This window comes from Aspergillus thermomutatus (genome assembly GCF_002237265.1).
Source record: "Aspergillus thermomutatus strain HMR AF 39 chromosome Unknown NODE_48, whole genome shotgun sequence".
Lineage (NCBI taxonomy): Eukaryota > Fungi > Ascomycota > Eurotiomycetes > Eurotiales > Aspergillaceae > Aspergillus > Aspergillus thermomutatus.
This window is the reverse complement of record NW_020798097.1, coordinates 76,650-96,505: the sequence shown is the minus strand read 5'-3', so window position 1 is coordinate 96,505 and position 19,856 is coordinate 76,650. Positions and strand designations below refer to the sequence as shown.

Genomic DNA, 19,856 nt, shown 5'->3' with positions numbered 1-19,856 from the left:
AGTACTGTCACATTTCCAACAGCAATACCTTGGAAGTTTGATCAAAATTCTCTTTAAACATAGCGGGAGGGGCGAGATCTCGATCTCCACATGTTTGGTCCCCTCCTTGAATGTCGGGTGGTTTGTTCTAGATTCAACCACAAAGTTGCGAGAGGGCCCGTAGTAACTGTATGGGCCATTATTGCCGGGATCGCCGAACTTGGCAATCTGCAAGGCTAGCTCATATCCCCTAAACGTGAGCCTTGGACACCGTGTTCATCCCCAACCTCGACATTTCCATACGTATACGGATCCCGGGCTCGAAGGGTGTAACCCAGAGTCCGTTGCTGCCAGGTATGGTTTTCGTGACAGGCCTGAACAGCGCTCAGGAAGCCCGGCCATGGCTGGAGATCACCATTTAGCCAAGCGCTTTAGGTCTTTGTCCCAATTAATCGTAGAATCGTATATCATTGCTATGAATGACGATTGGGACATGACAGTGCTCGAACATCCCTTCCCTGCGACCTCATCCAGAAATTCGACTAGCTCTTTCATGGCCGTGTGGCGGTTCGAGACGCTCCGCTCTAGTGCCACCCAGAGTGCGTTTCCTTGGGTTGTCAGCGCTGCTTTTTCTGCGTCAGACATTCTTGCATTAAAGGCCGCTTTTGTCCCAGAACTAGGCGTGGCGATTGATTGTCGGTTGGCTGTCTGCTTCTGAGGAGTCCTCGGTCCCATCTCTCGCGCAGCAGAGTTTGGCCTCAAAGGACGACAAAGTCACTGCGAGATGGCGAAGTTGAGATAAAGAGAAATCGGAAGCAAAACAAAGAAACGGTGAGAGCAACACAGAGGGTGCGAGGACCCACGCAGGCTATTATTTTACCTTTTGCTTGAGCTGTGAGGTCAGAGTTGTTCAGCGGCCTTCCCATAGCGTCAGTGTGAGGTGCGTTAAAGAGTGTTTTCCGGGAGCCACGAGGGGGGGTGTCCTTGTTGTTCCCGTTGTCCAGTTGAGCTTGATCATTCTATTCATGGACCGCATCCTTGGATTCTGTGGGTTCTTAATGTTGAGTTGCTTGCATGCCTGCTCATGGTCGTCTCTTTGGTAGGCGATGTTATCGAAGACCTTCTGGTGCTGCCGAAACTGCTCCAGTGTCTCTTCTGTGGACACAATGAGACCTGATTGGAAATAGTCTGCTTTGATGTGACCCGCCATCTTACTCTTGTATTCGAACACATTCATGTATTGTGACCATCAAAGGTCGACGCCGGCCCAGTTTGTTCTTTGTCCTGTACATTGTCCTTGTACTATGTATAGTGTATGTCTGGCTGTTGATGATCATCTGCTCAGTGATTATGTTGTGGGTCAGTGACGATGATGAAGTGATAATCAGGGTTTTGAGATGAGGAAGGTAGGTATCTTAGGTAGCGCGAGCTCCTAGGTTAAGGGCCCATTTGTGAGTGCCTGGTATAATATCAATGCTCCATTGTCAGTGTCTGCATTAATTATGGGTGCGTTTTCGTGTTGTGTGATTGAGGGCACTTTAACTATGACAGCGGACTGACTTATGCCCCTTAGCTCGACAAAGCGCACAATGCCCCCCCCCTCCTTTGATAGAGGACGTTCCACCTTCTTTGATTGGCCAACTCCCAGGGTCTTTCCCAATCCTTTGACGGGTGTCGCGAAGCTGATGATGAAAGTACCCATGCTCCTTCCTGTCTGGGTTTGTACTTTCTCTCGGATCTCATAGGCGGGAATGCTGCTGTCTCCACTGGGCTTAAACTTCGCGTTAATGGCGGCCTGGACATCAACTTCCTTGGCGGTTGGGCCGGCGCCTGGGACAACCGACAAAGGTATGGTCCACTATTTCCGGGATCTCCGAATTTGGCAACCTGAAGTGGATACGCGTTTCCTTTGAACTCAAATTTGCACTTGGACATCTTCTTAAAGTCCTTATCCCTGCGGGCTGTAGTATCGTAGATTACCGTGTACGTGCAGATTCGGCAGTGTCCCAATAATAAAACTTGACATGTCTGCCGACGGTGATGATCCCGTACTGAGCATGAGGCCAGGAGTGCTGAGCCACCATGGCCATGAAAGATGACGCTGACGTTACGATCCTAACGCAGCCTTTTCCTGCCACTCTGTCGAGGTAGTCCATTAAGGCTTTCATGGTGGAGTGTCTGTTCGGGATGTTCTTGTCTAGAGCCACCCACAAGGCCGTTCCTTGCGATGTCAATGCCTGTTTCTCAGTCTTTGACATCCTGGCATTAAAAGAGGCCTTCATGGCGGAACCTGGCGTTACGAGGGTGTCCGGGCCTGCCTTACTCTTCTTGGGGGTCCTAGGGGGGAGCTCTGCATCCTGGCCATTCGGCCGAGTCCTCTGCTTCCATGGCTCGCATGTATCTCTGCAGCTGGCCCTTGGCCTCCTCCCAGGTTGCTTCATCATTCTCCTTTGAAGTCCGCTTGCACTGCGTGACAAGGAATGGGTCCTCACCCACCCGGCTGTGGCGGGTCGAATATAAAGCCCCCTTTGACCTTGTCCTCCGTCCGGTGGACGAAACCATTATTCTGGTTGAAATAATGGTTGACGAATAAGTTCCAGACGCCAGTCACAGCGTCATCATGGTTTTCGACAGCGTCCTGGTAACCTCCCGCACACCATTTGTGTTCAAGGCTCCATATCCATGTAGGCTGCATAGGATGGCATTCATAAATATGAGATCGAAATGCCATTAGTGTATCTGAGCCTAGGACACTGGAAAGTGTGACAGATAGAAGTGAAGGCAGCCTCCAAGATGACGAGAATGGTGCAAATTCTCATTGAAGCCGATGTTGTGCTCTCCAAGAACTTGGTCCCTGTATGGACTGATGATCATGACGTCTTTGGGCTCGATTTTCTCTCCTTGAGCCGTCTCGACCTGGTACAGCTGAGGCAAGAGCTGTTGCAGAACGTCCACCTGTGCCTTATTGTACGAGGACAGGCTGTTCTGGTGGCGATCAGCATACCCGATCGTACACATGAACAGACGGCGAGGCAAGTACTGGTATATCCCTAGGAGTTGGGATGGGACAGTAGACCAGCAAGGCAATGTGGACGATGGTGTATCCATCGTCCAATGCCTACTTGACATAGCGAGAAGAGAACACCACCGAGATACTGTTCTAGCACAGAACATCTGAGATGGTTATAGGGTGGCATGCTCACCCAGTCGAATGAACCATCAGGTCGGATCGAGGGGAAGAAGATTTGATTTGGATAATTCCATAGTATGGCCTTGCTGTGTCGCCGACGGGCTGTCTGTATATAACTGACGATGTTTGTTGAAATCTGACCAAAACCCATAGCCATCATTACAATAAGCTTAACTGGGTAGACATAGCTCAGTGATCCGGCCTCAAGGGATAAGAATGAGATCGCTCTGTCGTTATTTCATTGTCTATAGTCGTGCTCTTTGAGCATGGTAGACTGCATAACCAGGGAAGGCTATATGTACTTATGGCCCTTTGTGAAGCGCAGAGTGATTCGTCCATGGAGATTATTAAATGTATCCCCAACCGCAATGGAGACATCGCTCCACTTCAAATAATTCTCTTTGTTGAACTTGTCCCAGACCAGGTCGCCTATTTAGAGTCAGACGTCAATGTATCTTTTTATGATGATGTGACTTGAAGAATAGAGGAGATTAGACAAACCAGGTCAAAAGCCCAGCGCACTCTGCATGATCATCACGCAGAGTTTCATTGAATGAACATCCCAGGAGGTGGTCCCATGGTGGATTGCATCATCAGTCCCGGCTAATGCTATTGTGTGGATAATGTAATGTCCAGCCCAGGCTCGGGGCAACGAATGCCATTTGATGAGTAACTGTTTCACGAACGAGTGTCTGAAGGCATGAGTCGATCTTTCTAGCCATCTGTTTATCAATCTTGGATGATTGATACCTGAACTCCATTGCTGTAAAGATATGACAGATATCGTGCCGCAGACCTGACGCTGACCACGTCGGCATGTGTATGGTTCGGCTTCATCTTGGGGAGAATTGTCTCGATGAAGCGAATAAAGTCCTCCGCCGTTGGCGGGCTTGATAGGATGTCCGGATTGCTAAGTCAGAAATGTTTATTAGCGGCGATGGTAAACCAGGATCTTTGCCATCTATAGTTAGTAACTCACTGAGGATTCGTAATTGTTCTGTATGCATTGAATCGGTTCTCCCATATGTTGATTAACCTCTGAGTGCGGATAGATGCAGATGTTACTCCTAGGGTGAGATATCACCGTTTGCTGCTTATTCCGTCTTTCTTAACAGTTTCTCTCATAGTAGTAATTGAGTCAAACCCATAACGATGCTTTTGAGGTATGGTTACCTCACGAACCTCGTCTGACGAGTTTTTCTAAGGACGTACTTGCCAATACTCGCAGTAAGTACACCAATAAAGATCCAAAAGATCTATCAGGAGGAGTTGCTAAAGCAGAGTCAGAAGCAGCTTTGACGAGTGGATCGAAACAGCAAGGTTGAAGTTTGGAAAGATGATTGATCCATAGAAGTGAGCTGATTAGCTTCTTTTCTCGAGATAGCCGGTGACGGGAAGAATGGGAAAGAGAAGACAGGGCAGGAGACAGGAGAAATGGGAGAAGAGGTAGGACATGTTCATTCACTACCTAGTATCACTGGGTAGTATTCACTATTAATCAGCATATCTTCTCAGCAGTGAATCATAAGGTATATTCACAGTCTTTATATGCATATAGTTCAGCCACAGGATTAGTCTGAAAGGGAGCAAGAAATGTCATTCACAGTAGACTGTCGCGATAATTAAAATCAGATGAAGATGATATCAATCTGAATAGATCTAGCTCCAGAGAAGGCACCTGTTTTGTGGATTTTCAGGAGAAATACAGTTCTGACACATCCAGCCACCATAGGAATCTACAACATGAGTGTCCAGCTTTCTAGAGTGGAAGGCTGACTTTGATTTTAATAATATGCTTAGGAACTTAAATGCTCATTCAGTGAATGTGATCATAGTACAAAGTTCTTTTCAATCAAACAAACGGACATATTGACAGACTGCAGATAGCAGCTCTCTTCCTGGCTGCGTTACAACTTTGATTTCTGTTTCCCTACTTTTATGCTCTCATCCCGAGGTGGTCAAGGCAAACAAACCAACAAATCACCCAGCTTATCCAGCACAACCGCCTGCACATCGGCATCCGCATCGGTCTTATCGCTCCAACCCACAGAGATACTCACATAGCATCCGTCCGTATCCACGACCGTCGTCTCAGTCGGCAGCCGCGAGCTCCCACACGTCTCGACATCATCCCCCGAAACCAACGGCACCGCCGTGAAGATCCGCGACAGCACAAACTTGAAGTCGTCCGCACTAGCACACTCATCGCTCACCTCGGGGAAGTTGACGTTCAGCCAGACCTGGTCGGGCAGGTATGGCGTCCCCGAGGCGACGATCTGATTGGTGACTTTCGTGGCCAGCTGCGCATACACCTGGCTGTACGCCGGCACGGCAGCATTCCACGCCGTCTGCGAGCCGGAACTCCCCGAGAACGCGATCGCGGGGATCCCAGCCTCGGAGGCGTAGTGTGCTGCGCCGACTGTGCCGGAGAAGTACACGGACAGGCCGAGGTTCGCGCCGACGTTGGGGCCGGAGACGGCTAGGGCTGGGGCGGCGCCGTTGAAGAACGGAGGCGCCGTGGTGTTGATGCCGTATTTCATTGACGTGACGGGGTAGGAATTGACGTAGTTGAGCCGGGGGTCAGAGGCATTGTAGCCTGTGGCGGGACTGCCAGAGGGACAGCTGTTGAACTCGCAAGGTTCCGTCAGGGTGGTGGGTGTTTTGTCAGAGGAGCCTGGGCTGGTCAGCACGGATTAAGCCGTTGATGGAGGGAGATCGGGGACTACCTGTTCCACTCTGGTTCTCGGCTGGTGCAGAGACCACGACGGAATGCCCAGCTGCGGTTAGGGCTTTGTAGAACTGGCGGATATTAATCTCGGCCCATCCATCATCGTTGGATGAGACGATGTTGATCGCCTGGGCTGTCAGGGGCAGGAGAACGAGAGGGAGAAGATGCATGGTGATGTTTCGATGGTTATCCAGTCTCAATGCTAGGGGTCTGGCGCTGTATTTAAGCGAGCATCTTGTCGCAGTCAGTTCCCAGTGTAACACTGGGAAAACAGCGGAGTGAGGAGAGGTACCATAATCAATATGAGCGATGTTGATCTCGGCGATATTCTGCCGTGCACGTGCAGCATCGGATGGATGGAGAAGAAAATCGAATAGATTAAGACACGGCCGCTATATTGTTAGTCTCGGACATCTCTGCCAATGCAAGTAGATTAAAGTTATGCAGAAGCAAAGAATACATGCAATAATAGTGGACATTTCATATTCTCTGAAGATCAAGTCGGAAACGATCTCTTCAAGTGTCTTGGCTCTCTGTGGCTTACTGGTGGGAAATATCAAGTATCCACTGACAAGCAGTGGTCAATATATCTCTTCTTAATGTCGTTAATATCTATTATGCAATGATTGGGAATTATTGCACAGCGTGCAGGCTAAAGGAGCTATGAAACACCCAAGCTCTTGAATAGCTCTATGATCGGTCCTCGCTTGCTTTGGATTCCTTTTGGGTGGAGAACAGTGTTATTGACTCCTTATTCTGCAATTGATGTACATCCTCTAAAAGCCTGGCATTTATTAATTGGTTCGCCATAGTACTATGAGAGCCAGGTCGGTATGAATTCGTCCCATCATATGATGATGAAGATGAAGCGCCCATCCTTTCTAGTTCTTCGTCTATAGAGAACAATTGCCAGCCAGGCTTGGTCTATGGGATCCTTTGCACCACTCAAGGCCTCAAGGTTAGTTTGATCTTAGTTAGCTGACGAACCCCGTTGGGCACGCAGGCATTAATTCGTGTCTCTGGTCTTCAAGGAGTTTTCAAGGCCTCTTACATATGCTTCATACTTTTCAGCCGAACGGAATACTGATAATAGAGTACCGAGAAGTCTCGGATAGATAATCACTCAGACTCAAGGGGGCGTCCACATACACGTGCGATATGATATGGAAGCAGCTGTTACCAAGATTATCCCAGACTAATACTACAGAAACCGGAGGATTATGAAGGTCACATTTTGAATCTCGAACGCTTTACCGGAAATCAAGACATTCCCAACTGTAGACTAAATCATTTGAGAAGACTGAAGCTCCACCTAGCCTTCATGCTCCACATGGATCAGATTTATCAGGATGATCGGAATTAAGCAAAGGACTTGATTATGATCTTAGCACTTCTATATCCTGCATCCTATATACTTCGAGGAAGGCGTCTCAGCCAGGAGCAATCTGCTGTCGCGAGACTAGCCCTGATTTATGAGAACTGATGTCATGTCTACAAGTCTATTGGTCATCTACACGGCTGCATCCTCAAGTTCAAGTACCGAGTATCTACTGTCAGTGGTCATCAAGAGCCTACTGAGATGTCAAAAATTAGGAAATCAGACCTCTACTAGGTGTGCCATGTGCCATGTGCCTGGTACCTACCTTTGGTACTCTTGATTTAGTGATTTGTCCCATTGGTGAATGCTATCAGTACCTCCATCCTGATTGGCAGATGCCAATCTCCAGCCACTCACAACACTTTGCCAGCCCCACTCCCCCAGCCAGATCAATCGCCATGACGCAATTGGCTGGCCGTAAACTTTGACAGCGCCCAGAAAATGCATTGATAAGCTCTGCCATTTAAAGGTAAGACTCCGCATCTCCATCTTTTCTCCTCTCCTCTCCTCTCCCCTCCACCTCCACCTCCACATCCACATCAAGGCATGGCTTTATGCCTACGTTCAACACCACCTCCCCAGAGCTAGGCCTCGACCGCCACATCTCGTCCCCCATCTCGTCCCCCATCGTCGAGCAATATGTCTACCCTACCTTCATCGCCGTCGCCTGGTGCAACGCCATCGACCTGATCGTGCTGTGCTTCAACACCTTCAAGCGCTACTCCGGCCCCTACTTCTGGTCTCTCCTCGTGGCCTCCTTCTGCATCATCCCCTTCGGCCTCGGGTACATCCTCAAGATCTACGACATCACCTTCACGAACTACTTCCTCGAGATCGCCATCCTCGATCTCGGATGGTCGGGCATGGTCACGGGCCAGTCGCTCGTCCTCTGGTCGCGGCTGAACCTGGTGCTCGATAACCCGCGCGCGCTGAAAGCGCTGCTCTGCCTGATCGTCGTGGACGGCGCGGTACTGCACTCGTCCAGCACGGCGCTCGAGTTCGCGGTGAACGCGCTGCCGGGGTCTGACGGCGTGGCCACCGCGTTCGGGGTCATGGAGCGCGTGCAGCTGGTGGGGTTCTGTCTGCAGGAGCTGCTGCTTTCCGGGCTGTATATCTACAAGGCTGTGCCGCTGCTCAAGATGGATTCGGACCCGCGCTCGCACAGCGTGCTGGTGCAGCTGATTGTCATCAATGTGGTTATCATGGCGTTGGATGTCTCCGTCGTGGTCGTCCAGTATCTCGGTTTCTTTACCTTCCAGGTTACCTTCAAGGCGTTGGTGTATAGCATCAAGCTGAAGCTGGAGTATGTTATTCTGGGCCGGTTGGTTGATGTCGCGCGGATACGGACGCCGGGTGCGGCTCGGATGAGGTTATAGTGTATATGATTCGCTTCTTGTCTATACTTATCTACATATATATATTGTCTATATTTTCTCTATCATGTCTATACCAAGGTTTTCTATCAACTGGCTACTCCGACTTCGCACTCTTGGTCTTCTTGCTCCTCAGCTTCATCATCAGAAACACCATCGCATAGCTCGAGATGCAAAACAGCGCCGTAATCCCCGTCTGCATCGTCAGTATTCCTCATCTTGCCAGAAGGGACGGGGAAAACCTACATCTCTCCACGAGTAATACCGCTCGTTCAGATTGAACGTCCGCGCATAGTCCGCCCCAGTCGAATACTGGCAGAACTCGCACACCGTCGCGTTCCCATCAACCAAGTATCCCGGCTGCTCGGCCAGAAACGCCGCCATGTACTCGCCACACGTCTGCCCCGGCGGCGCGCTGAACCGCACCAGCTCCGACGGCTCGCAGCGGACCTCCACGTCCCAGAGGACCTCGCCGAGCAGCCCGCCCACCAGGTACGTGAACGGGTCGAGATAGTACAGCCAGTACCGCCAGAACGGCTGCATCTGGGCGTAGGGCACCACGACGCCGCAGAAGCTGACCAGGCCGGCGCCGATCAGCACGGGGTTCATCACCGCCGCGAAGTACTCGTTGGGCGCGTACGCCGCGATCCCCTGCCCGATCGAAGTATACAGGAACTCGTAGAAGATCATCTGCAGGTACATGTGTCCGGCGATGCTGGCGGTGGCGGGGAAGCCCGCGGTGAAGTACCAGCAGACGAAGTAGAGGGTGGCGCAGATGATCAGGTAGGGGATCTCGGAGACGGTCTGGGCGCCGATGAAGGCGAGCCAGTGGTAGATTTTGGACTACTCAGTTAGAGCCTGCTGACAGTAAAGGACTAGGGAAGGTACCTTCTTTTCTCTCGCCTCGAAAATATCCCGGTTGTGCAGGAAGAACGGCTGCATCTGGTTGATGCACCCCGGCGCCACAAAGATGAAGTTGAAAATGGCAAACAGCCGCAGCTGCAGCGCAAAGGTGCCGTCGCCGATCTTCCAGAAGGTGAACCCGCTGAACAGCGCCGCAAACACGTGCAGGATGATCTTGTTCCAGACGTAATCCGGCGACCGCCACAGCTGCACCATCAGCCGCTTCGTCACCATCGTGAACTGGAACCATTTCGACGTCGCGTAGTCGGCCGTGTCCTCGACGTAGTCCGCGTCGGCTTTGCCGCGGTTGTTGAGCTCTTCCAGCTGTGCGAGGGCGCGCTGTTTCTCCTCGGACTCGTTCCACACCTGCACCCAATCGATGGGCTTGTCTGTGTTGCCCTGGATCACCTCCACGATGTGCTCGGCGGGGTTTTCGTCTGGAGGGCACGGGGCGCCATTCCTGGCGAAGTAGTCCAGGACGAGCTGCGAGTCTTTGCCCGTTTCGCCGAAATAGGCCATCTTCCCGCCGCGAGCGAGCAGCAGGAGCGCGTCGAAGGCCTCGAAGAGAACCGCGGAGGGCTGGTGGATCGTGCACAGCACCGCCTGTCCGCCGTCGACCAGTTTCCTCAGGAACCGGACGATATTGTACGCTGACTGCCCATCCAGACCGCTGGTGGGTTCATCCAGGAAGAGGAGCGTCGGTTTGGCGACCAGTTCCACCCCGAGGGTGACTCTCTTCCGCTGTTCGATGCTCAGCCCGGCGCCGGGGACTGTCGGTCAGCATGCTTCTGCAGAATGGGCGAGTGTACCTACCTCCGATCAATGCGTCGCTGATATCGCGCAGTTCCAAGATATCAATGATGTGATCGACATAGGCCAGTTTCTCGTCCCGCGGAACATGAGCCGGCTGGCGCAGCAGCGCGGAGAAAACCAGGGCCTCCCGGACCGTGGCCGTGGCCTCGTGGACGTCCATCTGCTCGCAGTATCCCGTCGTGCGTTGGAAGCTGATTCCTTGCGGCCGGCCGTCAATCAGAATCGACCCGTAGATCTCGCCGCTGTCCTTGCGTTGGGCCAGTACATCAAGAAGCCTGGGATGTTAGCTGCGTTGCGCAGACAGAGCGCGGGCCTTACGTCGTCTTTCCTGCACCGGAACACCCCATCAGCGCAACCAGGTTCCCCGGCTTCACGAACCCAAACACCTTATCCAAGAGCTGCTTCTTCTCGCCGTGGTAGGGGACATGGTAGTCGAGGTCATGCCAGGTGAAGGTGGACTGCTTGACGCTCGAAGACAGCGCGGCCTCCTGCACCGTTGCCCGCGTCTCCTGCGTCTTGGTCCTCTTGCTTCCTCGCTTGTACAGCAACACAGACGATCCGCCCTGGCTATTCAGCAGCTCAAGCCCCAACGCCGTCAAGAAGATAAAGAACGCCCAGAACCCAACAATGACCCCAAAGCTCCGCCAGATGTGGTGCCACGAGTAACGGTACTGTTCGCGGATATACTCCGCCCCCATGATCATGTCGCCCTCGCTGCCGGGGATCGAGCAGCCCCGGTACGGGGATTCCGAGCCGGGATACCCAGAGCCGTAGGGGATGTAGTCTGGCTGCACGCACTGGAGGGATTTACCGACGAACTCGTTGGCCATGAGGGCTTCAAAGGCGTACGCGCCGGGATTGAGGTAGAAGATCCAGCGGAACCAGACGTGCATTTTCTCGAACGGGATGAGGTAGCCTACTTCGTTAGTGGACTAGCGTTTCATGAAGGAAGTGTGCTTACCTCCGTAGACGAAGAAAATGGTTGACAACAAGCCGGTGATCTTGGATGCATTGCCGAATTGCTTGCAGAGCGCGCCCACCGCGCGGAACATCTGCATGAAACAGAGCGTGTTCACAATGACGATGATCCAATAGGTGAAAAACCGACCAGCATCCATCTGCAGCGCCGCCATGAAGTACAAAATAATACAGAAACAGGTGACCTGCACGATGACTATGGGAATGTCGGTGATGGCATTGGCGACGCAGAACGCAGTCGGCCGGTAGAAGCCGAACCGCTTCTGCCGCGAGAGAATGGGCCGGCCCATGAACGAGGCCGTCGTCTCGGACATGGACTCCAGAAGAAAGTAGAGCACCGGGAAGAACAGCGCACCCGGCCGGAGAAAAATGGACGAGCTGTCATCTTTGAGGTTGTAGAACAGACTGCCACACACCAAGGCCTGCAGGATAGCCGATACCACCTTGATGATAAGAGACAGTCTGTCCCCTGCCATGATCTGGAACTGACGGATGGTGCACGCCCGTATCTGCTCCCACAGGCTCGTGGTATAGACACTTGGGGTCCGAGGTAAATGCCGCTTGCGTTTCTCGTTTGCTACGGCAGCCGTCAGCTCCTCCACCTCGTAGGCGAGTTTCTCCGGTGGCTCGATCGCTTCCATTGCCTTTTGAAAGATGTCGCTCTGGTAGTAGCGGCTCTCGAATTCTTCTGCGGTGCTGGGAACTTTATCCTCCATCCCGGGCTGTACAATGCGCTCGGTGAGCACAGTCACAGAGGTGAGGAAATCAGCGATATTGGCTCCTTTCGGACAGACAAAACCCATGTCCTCAAAGTAGCTCCTTGCCAGCTGGCGCGGTCCGTAGTAGATCACCCGTCCGTCGGCGAGAACCAGAATCTTGTCGAACTCGTTGTAGATGCCGTTGCCGGCTTGGTACATGGTGGCCACCATCGTCTTGTGGTTATTGTCCGCCTCACGGCGCAGCAACCGGGCGAATTCAACAGCTGTCTTGGAATCGAGACCGCGGGTGGGATTATCCCAGAATTGAATCGGACTCTGATCCGTCAGCTGCATCTCCATCCAGACTAAGAGACCATACCTGTCCAGCCATCACCTCGGCGAGCGAAACACGCTTCCGTTCACCACCAGAGACACCACGGATGAACTCGTTTCCTACCAGCGTCTTCGTCGTATGCGGGATCCCCAGCGAAGTGAGAATAGTGTCCCGCTGTTCTTCCACAAACTCTTTCGACCCTTGTCCCTCAGGCCGTTCTCGGGGCACCTTATTCCGCAGCGCAAACTTCATCGTGCGGTTGACTGTCAGCGTGGGGAAATGCACGTCGTCCTCGTTGTTGAACATGATCTGCTGGCGGAAGTGTCTCGCAGCGACGTGATCCATACTCCCGTATCGAGTTTCGCCGACAACTTCGTCAAAGGATGCGCGGTCGTTGGAGAGGACACGCAGCAGCGAGGTACATCCTGACCCGGGTCGACCAAGGACCAGCAGCTGACAAGTTAGTGCATCATCACAGGACTGGACTGGGCACTAACTTACCATTTCACCTGGTTTGACCTGCCCACTGACATCTTTCAAGATAGTCTATTCGGTTAGTATTGGCGGTGGAATGACATTGCCCGACTTACCCTTTTTGGCCGACTCCCTTTCAAGAAACCGAGGTACTGCCGCGGATCAGCCACGGAGAGGAGCGTATCTCCCAAGGCGGCATCCGGCGCCGTGACATGGACGCTGACATTCCGAAACGTGAGGGTTAGTCGCTTTCGCAGACCTCTATCGCCGTGTTCGAGGTCAATCGTGCCGGACGAGGGGGTATCCATTCTGCCAACGATCTGATCACGCCTCTCAAGCAACTCGACCATGGATATAACTCATCCAGAGTTAATTCGTTCCAACCCTAACTATTTATACAATCATCAAGCTTCATGAGTATCAGATTTCGTCCGTAAATCCATATATCCGGCGGCATATATCCGCAAATCCGAGTCCCATTCCTACAGTTCTCCACCAATCATAGCGATTCTCGGCATCCCGAGCATCGGATATATTTATCATCTCATGGCCCTCAATCATCTAAAGCGCACTTCTAGATTCAAAAGCTGTAGCTTGATCGGGCCCGGCCCACTTTGTTGATTTGATCTTCCCCTGAATTACGTGGCCAATGGCCGGCAACGGCTTTATCTGATTGTCGACGGATTTGCGAATGTCTCGTCGTACACGTAGCTGTTGGGTTAGCCCTGGGTGGAATCTGATTAGGGTATTTTTGACTTTTGTTTGTGTTAGCACCTGATATATGAATTTAATAGGAGAAATATAGTCTCAGGTCAGATATTGAATAATAATACCACTAGGCCAAAAAGGCGTCCGGACTATGTACTCGTCAGTCTAGGGTTTCATATCCATAATCATAGTGGTATCTTATTCCAACATCAGACTAGATTAGGTGAAAGAGAAATCTGCACAGTTACAACCAGCAGCTTTACTTATATGTACGCCCAGGATTCCCGGCTAATAGGTGGAGCACTTTGTATAACTGCTTTATTGGAGGTGTCGTATCAGGGGCAGCAAACAGTTGTACATTAATCCAGGTGACTCTGAATCCATGTCTCCGGCCCCGATCAGTCTTTCTACCTGGCCATAACATCCCAACTTCCCAAACATGATTAACTGCGCAAGTTTTTGGTATGAGAGGCACAACTCTCAACTATGATCTCGGGCGAGTACACTTGATGTCTGGACTGCGTTCACCAGAAAATTTGTACTGTGATCAGCCCTGCGGGTACCATCAGGATAACATACTAGCCTGTGTACATGATAGCATATCCGGATACCACGCTCGCGAGTAGGATTGCTGTCGACCTGGCCGTTCCGAGGCCATACTGCACGCTGACTTCGATCCTGCTCTCCTGACCGCACCGAGGTTCCTAAGATGATGCGGTGGTTAGGAGTCCATCCGAACTCGTTGACATCCTGTGGTTAAATGAGGAATCTGGCGCCACTCCACCGGAGAGCAAACAATGCTAGATGTCCATGATTAACAGGCTGGACTCTATGAACATTAGCATCACTATGATCAGACTTTCGGAAGGAGGAATGGGTATCGTAGTCGAATTAGGCGAATCCATTCGAATCACATCCATCACTCCGTATCCCATCTAGTATCATAAAATCTCCCCACTAGTCAGGATTGCTTCACAGGACTGCTTCACAGGATTTGTCAGACAGCAATGTTCCTGCTGATTTATAATAGTCCACATCCTCGAGCGAGATTGAGTCACAGAGCTCCAGTATACCAAGTCGCCAAGCAGGAATACGAGCCGCCAATTCATGGCATGGCACCCTGTTTATATTCATGATAGATGATTAGAAATACAGGAATTGGTCAGCAAGCAGTACCTCTTCGAATCCGAGGAAGCATATATATCATTCCAAACTATCCGATAAGAGTCCAACTTCATTCTTCAAAAGCCTCAGCTGTCCAACTGCCTCACTGCACAATGTCCCACGCAGACAAAACAGCCCTCATCATCGGCGGCAGCCACGGCATCGGCCTCTCAACCGCACAGCTCCTCCTCGACCAAGGAGCCAAAGTCCTCGTCACGGGCCGCAGCCCAGACCCCATCCGATCCGCGCAAGCACAGCTCGGCCCCGCCGCCAAAGTCATCGCCTGCGACATCACCTCCCCACCCGCCATCGGCACCCTCTTCCAAACAGCCGAGTCCCTCTTCGGGACCGGCCGCACAATCGATCTCCTCTTCCTCAACGCCGGATACGCCGCCCTCGAGCCCTTCCAGGACGTCTCGGAGGCCTCCTTCCGGCGGACCTTCGACACAAACGTCTTCGGCACGTTCTTCGTGGCGCAGAAACTCGCGCCGGTGATGAAACCCGGGGGTGCGATCGTGTTTACCACCTCTGTTGCGAATCAGATGGGCATCCCGGGGATGGGCGTGTACTCTGCCTCCAAGGCGGCCGTGCACTCGTTCGTGCAGACGCTGGCGGCGGAGCTGGTGGGTTTGCGGGTGCGGGTGAACGCCGTCTCGCCTGGTTTCGTGCGGACGCCGACGATGGGTGTGGTGGGTGCGTCGAAGGAGGAGTTGGTGGAGTTTGAGGGGCTGGGGGTGCAGAGTACGCCGATGGGGAGGATTGCCGAGCCGGCAGAGGTGGCCAAGGCAGTGGTGTTTTTGGGATTCGAGGCGACGTTCACGACGGGGGAGCAGGTGGTTGTTGACGGGGGGTTGGCTACGTTGCGAGTGCATTGATAACAGCTAGAAGCATGACTATTGTTGAATGAAATAAAGTCTGTTGCATCATCGACGAGTTATAGTTTAGAACCAAGATGCAAGCAACCTGTCCTTTTGTGCAACTCATCCCCTATTGCCTCAGCCAGCGCCAGCACCTTCTCCTCTTCCAGTCTCTGTCCGACGATCTGAGCCCCAACTGGTGCACCATGATACGCCTCGGCGTTGTCTGATTTGATCAGCTACCATTTTTATACAAAGTGAAGTACTCACAGTCGTCATGGACGAGGCGATCGAGATCATTTAGCGGTTCATACAGCTCATCCGGGTACTGATCTACCGCTTTATCGACAGTGCCAACGGGAACCGCACAGGAGGTGTAGTCAAGAACATTGACAACAGTCGTATAACCTTTTATCATCAGTTTCTGCCAGAATTTTGCAAGCGATACATACCAAAGTATCGCACTTTCCCTGGCTCTGGGGCGGATCCCGGTGAGACCGGCATGATTAGTGCATCAACCGCCCGTCCTGTTCCAGTGATCACTGCAGTGCTATGCCAGTATTCAAGGTAGGCCGTTCGATACTTTTGGACTTCGAGATTGATTCCATTTATCTCTGTTGCATTGGCTTGTCGACCTGCCTTTAGCCCAAAGACTGTACTAGAGGTACGGGGAGGTCCACAAAGATCGAGGTCCACCCGATTCGAAGGTTCACCAGAAGAACCAAGAGCGTCATGGAATGCTTTGCCACCATCGGTGGAGACCGTTTTTCTCTACTCCTGTTAGAATGGCCTTTTAATGAGAAAAGTGACCGACCCATAGGTTAAACGCCACAGCATGGCTCGGTGCGTTCCAAGGAATGACCTAACAATCAGTACCGCTGATATAATATACGCAAACACATACCGTATGTCCAAGAGCCTTTATGATCCCAATTACAGTCTCCATGGCGCGACACACAGGCGGCTGCGGATTGACATGGCCATCACTCATCATCACCCCGAAGCACATCGGCTCAGACAGTCCCTTCGCCCTCTGTAGGGCCTCGCTGTGAAGATCCGCCCGCCACGGCATAGGAACAACCGCAGGATCCCGCACCCAGGGCTGAGCATCAAGCACGCTCCTGGTGGCAAAAGTCAATACTTCAGGCGAGGGCGCCATGAACCCGACAACGAACGGAATCATAAACTGCCCGTCCACGACTGATGCAACCCCTCTGAGAGGGATCCGTCCAGTCGACGGCCGCAAACCGTACAGCCCATTCCATACTGCCGGTACGCGCACCGAGCCCCCAATATCCGTCCCGATGCCAAGCGGGCTTCCTTTCAGCGCTAGAAGACCCCCTTCGCCGCCTGAGCTGCCGCCGACGGTGAGAAACCGATTCCTGGGGTTGGGAACATACCCTATGATACTGTTGAATGTCTCGCCGGTGAAGGAGCCGGTAGGGACGGCTGATTTGACATACAATACTGCTCCGAGAGACCGCAATATCTTGACGATTTCACTTTCGTCGTCACTGGCATATGTATGATCCAGCCAGCCCAAAAAGCCCATGCTGGTTGCGACGTCTTTGACGTGCACAACGTCTTTCAGACTGACTGGGAGGCCATGGAGAGGACCAATTGGTCTACCGTGTCGGGCGAGATACCTATCGCATTGTTCCGCATCTTGGAGTGCCGCTTCAAAGAAGATCTCATGCAGACAGGATATCTTTTCCGTCAGCTTTGCTTCACTCTTGTTCATCAGGCACGTACCATTTGGTGGGCTAATGCGGCGCGATGACAGAACGCTCGGGTCACCTCTCTGGAACTCCATTCGCCGGTGGAGAGCTTCTGAAGCAACGCGAGAGCGCCCGTCTCAGTGATTGTCACTTCTCTCGGTGAGAGATATCGTTGGATAACTCCATCTGTCAGGTCAACTGCCTCCAGTGGTGCTGGGGGAGACGGAAGGAGCCATTCTGGTGGTATCAAGGCTTGGATTGCCTCTCGCTTGCGGAGACCAGCGTGCTTCCAATTGTCTGCCATGGTTTCTGTTCTTGGAAAAAATGTATGTGACAAAATCAGCGCAGCATCTCTCCTTTATACCACGGCCAGCTCTCCATGCACTAACAGGGTATACAGAACTAGCCAATCAGAGAGCCCTAATATCGCAATAATTGACATTTGCGGTTAGACCGACTCGTGACTGACTCGGTGCATTGATTGCTCCTCCACTGCTCTCTCATATCCCAAGAGATACCACAGCTGAAATCATATCAACAATGGCCCGGCATCCGGGAATGAGCAGGGGATGCTCCGTCTGCCGCCAGCGAAAGATCAAGGCACGTCATCCCATCATCGGCGACAAAGCTAACAAGCCCAGTGTGATGAACGACAGCCCCAGTGCTCACCCTGCCTGCGAAGTAGACGGCAATGCCCCGGGCCTGTGAAGAGGGTGTTCCTCGCCTCTGAGCCTCAGAATCCTAGAAAGCAACGGAGGATAGAGAATGACTCATCAGAGACGACAAGTGCCCTCTCACTCATGGAGATCAACGACAACAGCATCACCGAACTCCAGCTCACCGCCAGCTTCATCTCCTTCTTCAACAAGAACAGCGCGACCAAGATCCGGCATCACTCCTGGTTGACTTTCCACGTTCTACAGGCGAGTTCCCCCGGCCGGCGAGCATGCATCCGCGCAGCTTCACTCGCCCTCTACGCAAAACACACTGGCGACACTCGTGCGATTCTTGAGTCCCATGAATGTTACGGGCGTAGCCTCCAGTATCAGCAAGAGAGGCTTGCTTCCTGCTCGACCAGCACGGCGGAAGATATTGCCATGACGGTCATCCTGGCCTACTACGAGGCTATACTCCCCTCGTCGCCGTCAGCGAGCGCATTCGCCCAGCATATCACGGCCGCGACGGCCATGCTTTGCGCTGTGGGGGCGGAGAAATGCCAGCAGGGATGGCTTCACCAGATGCTCCTGACGCTGCGCTTGCACATGGTACGTTCTTTGCTTGTGTAGTTGACATCGCTGACGTCGTAGGTATACGTCTCTTTCAATACGTGGACGGCGTCCGTTTTTGCCTCGGAGGAATGGATGCGGATTCCCTTTCGACGGCGAGAGAAATCACCGCTGGACCGTATCGTTGATCTTCTCCTTCAATATCCTTCAACTCCGACAAGGGGCCTGGTGACGGTGTATGGGCACACCTCGACAGCCCTGAAAGCAATATGGAGAGACATGAACCAATCTACTACCGACACAGACACCTTTCGCGACTACATACCGCCAAAAACGGGCTATCCCGACTCCCAGTCAGCCATCACCATAGCCTTGTATAGCTTTGCTTGGGTGTTCACCTTGTCCGCCAAGCACGCGCAGCACATAAATCATCTGATTACAGCCCACTGCGAAGCTATCCTCGCGGTAGCAGTGTACATCGACTCAATCCAGGACGGCTGCAGTCTCATCCGGATGGCGATGCCTTTGCTCTGGGTCTCGAGACATTCGCCCGAAGAAAATCAGCAAGAGAAGGCTTGCGGTTATCTCCAGAAGTGGAACATGGCCCTACCTATGGATAACCTCTGTCTAACATAAGCAGAGAATATCATAGATACAAAGATACTGTATACATCTCCGGCCGATCAAGGATGTCTCAACTCTGACCTCATCCTCATGCAATCAACATTCCAGGTATCTGCAAGAATCCAGATCAACCACCACCTGACGATCAGCATCTCCTACGCACAACCCACATGCCATGCGCTGTCCTACATGCCAACCAGCCCCAACCACATTCCAGAAAAATACCTCACCCACTCCACAAATACAAGGTCTCAATAGCAGACACTTAAATACGTATGCCTTCTGCCTTTCACCCGCCAGACAAACCAATCGCAACCCCGCCAAAATGAAATCAACCCTCTTCCTCCTCGCGCTGGCCGGCGCCGCCCTAGGCGCAAAAACCTGCACGCCTAGTTTCGATTACTGCGCTAATAAGCTCATTGCTGACAAGGGTATTTCTTCCAGTCTACTCCTGTGAAATGATGATACTAATGAATGCAGGCTTCACCGAGGCAGATCTCGAAGCTGTTCTCAAGGGGACGGATCTTGAGACCGCGGACCTGAAGAATGTGCTCTTCCACTGCAAGAATCCTGGAGATGTGGGACATGCGAAGCTGTGTCCCAATGGGTGTACAGACCCAGCGACGGAAGGGAGTCATGGGTGTTAGCCACCTCGAGTGTTATTGATATGCTGGGGAAGTATGTTAAAGAAGTTCCTGTGTTGGTGTATTG

At 52.3% G+C, this 19,856-nt stretch overlaps 7 protein-coding genes across 7 annotated transcripts; 4 read left to right on the top strand and 3 right to left on the bottom strand.

The window, feature by feature from the left end:
- Positions 1 to 889: 889 nt before the first annotated feature.
- CDV56_107872 (5'/3'-nucleotidase SurE) lies at positions 890 to 6,067 on the bottom strand (the record flags this gene model as incomplete). The annotated part of the gene is made up of 4 exons (XM_026761491.1): positions 890 to 1,152; positions 1,540 to 1,837; positions 5,143 to 5,843; positions 5,896 to 6,067. 4 exons carry the CDS (start codon positions 6,065 to 6,067, stop codon positions 890 to 892), a joined length of 1,434 nt encoding a protein of 477 aa, XP_026616176.1.
- A 1,762-nt stretch (positions 6,068 to 7,829) lies between these two features.
- On the top strand, positions 7,830 to 8,651 carry CDV56_107775 (uncharacterized protein; the record flags this gene model as incomplete). Its single annotated transcript, XM_026761394.1, has 1 exon — positions 7,830 to 8,651. One exon carries the CDS (start codon positions 7,830 to 7,832, stop codon positions 8,649 to 8,651), a length of 822 nt encoding a protein of 273 aa, XP_026616175.1.
- Positions 8,652 to 8,745: 94 nt separating this feature from the next.
- CDV56_107601 (putative ABC multidrug transporter) lies at positions 8,746 to 13,156 on the bottom strand (the record flags this gene model as incomplete). Its single annotated transcript, XM_026761220.1, has 9 exons — positions 8,746 to 8,844; positions 8,895 to 9,491; positions 9,537 to 10,321; positions 10,365 to 10,639; positions 10,683 to 11,280; positions 11,326 to 12,376; positions 12,420 to 12,827; positions 12,876 to 12,920; positions 12,965 to 13,156. 9 exons carry the CDS (start codon positions 13,154 to 13,156, stop codon positions 8,746 to 8,748), a joined length of 4,050 nt encoding a protein of 1,349 aa, XP_026616174.1.
- A 1,677-nt stretch (positions 13,157 to 14,833) lies between these two features.
- CDV56_107500 (putative short chain dehydrogenase) lies at positions 14,834 to 15,595 on the top strand (the record flags this gene model as incomplete). The annotated part of the gene is made up of 1 exon (XM_026761119.1): positions 14,834 to 15,595. One exon carries the CDS (start codon positions 14,834 to 14,836, stop codon positions 15,593 to 15,595), a length of 762 nt encoding a protein of 253 aa, XP_026616173.1.
- Positions 15,596 to 15,654: 59 nt separating this feature from the next.
- Positions 15,655 to 17,599, bottom strand: CDV56_107412 (uncharacterized protein; the record flags this gene model as incomplete). The annotated part of the gene is made up of 5 exons (XM_026761031.1): positions 15,655 to 15,803; positions 15,848 to 15,985; positions 16,030 to 16,348; positions 16,482 to 17,285; positions 17,330 to 17,599. The coding sequence occupies 5 exons, from the start codon at positions 17,597 to 17,599 to the stop codon at positions 15,655 to 15,657; spliced, it is 1,680 nt and encodes a 559-aa protein (XP_026616172.1).
- Positions 17,600 to 18,095: 496 nt separating this feature from the next.
- Positions 18,096 to 19,157, top strand: CDV56_107344 (uncharacterized protein; the record flags this gene model as incomplete). The annotated part of the gene is made up of 2 exons (XM_026760963.1): positions 18,096 to 18,560; positions 18,603 to 19,157. The coding sequence occupies 2 exons, from the start codon at positions 18,096 to 18,098 to the stop codon at positions 19,155 to 19,157; spliced, it is 1,020 nt and encodes a 339-aa protein (XP_026616171.1).
- Positions 19,158 to 19,470: 313 nt separating this feature from the next.
- CDV56_107304 (uncharacterized protein) lies at positions 19,471 to 19,792 on the top strand (the record flags this gene model as incomplete). The annotated part of the gene is made up of 2 exons (XM_026760923.1): positions 19,471 to 19,576; positions 19,626 to 19,792. 2 exons carry the CDS (start codon positions 19,471 to 19,473, stop codon positions 19,790 to 19,792), a joined length of 273 nt encoding a protein of 90 aa, XP_026616170.1.
- Between the last annotated feature and the right edge of the window lie 64 nt (positions 19,793 to 19,856).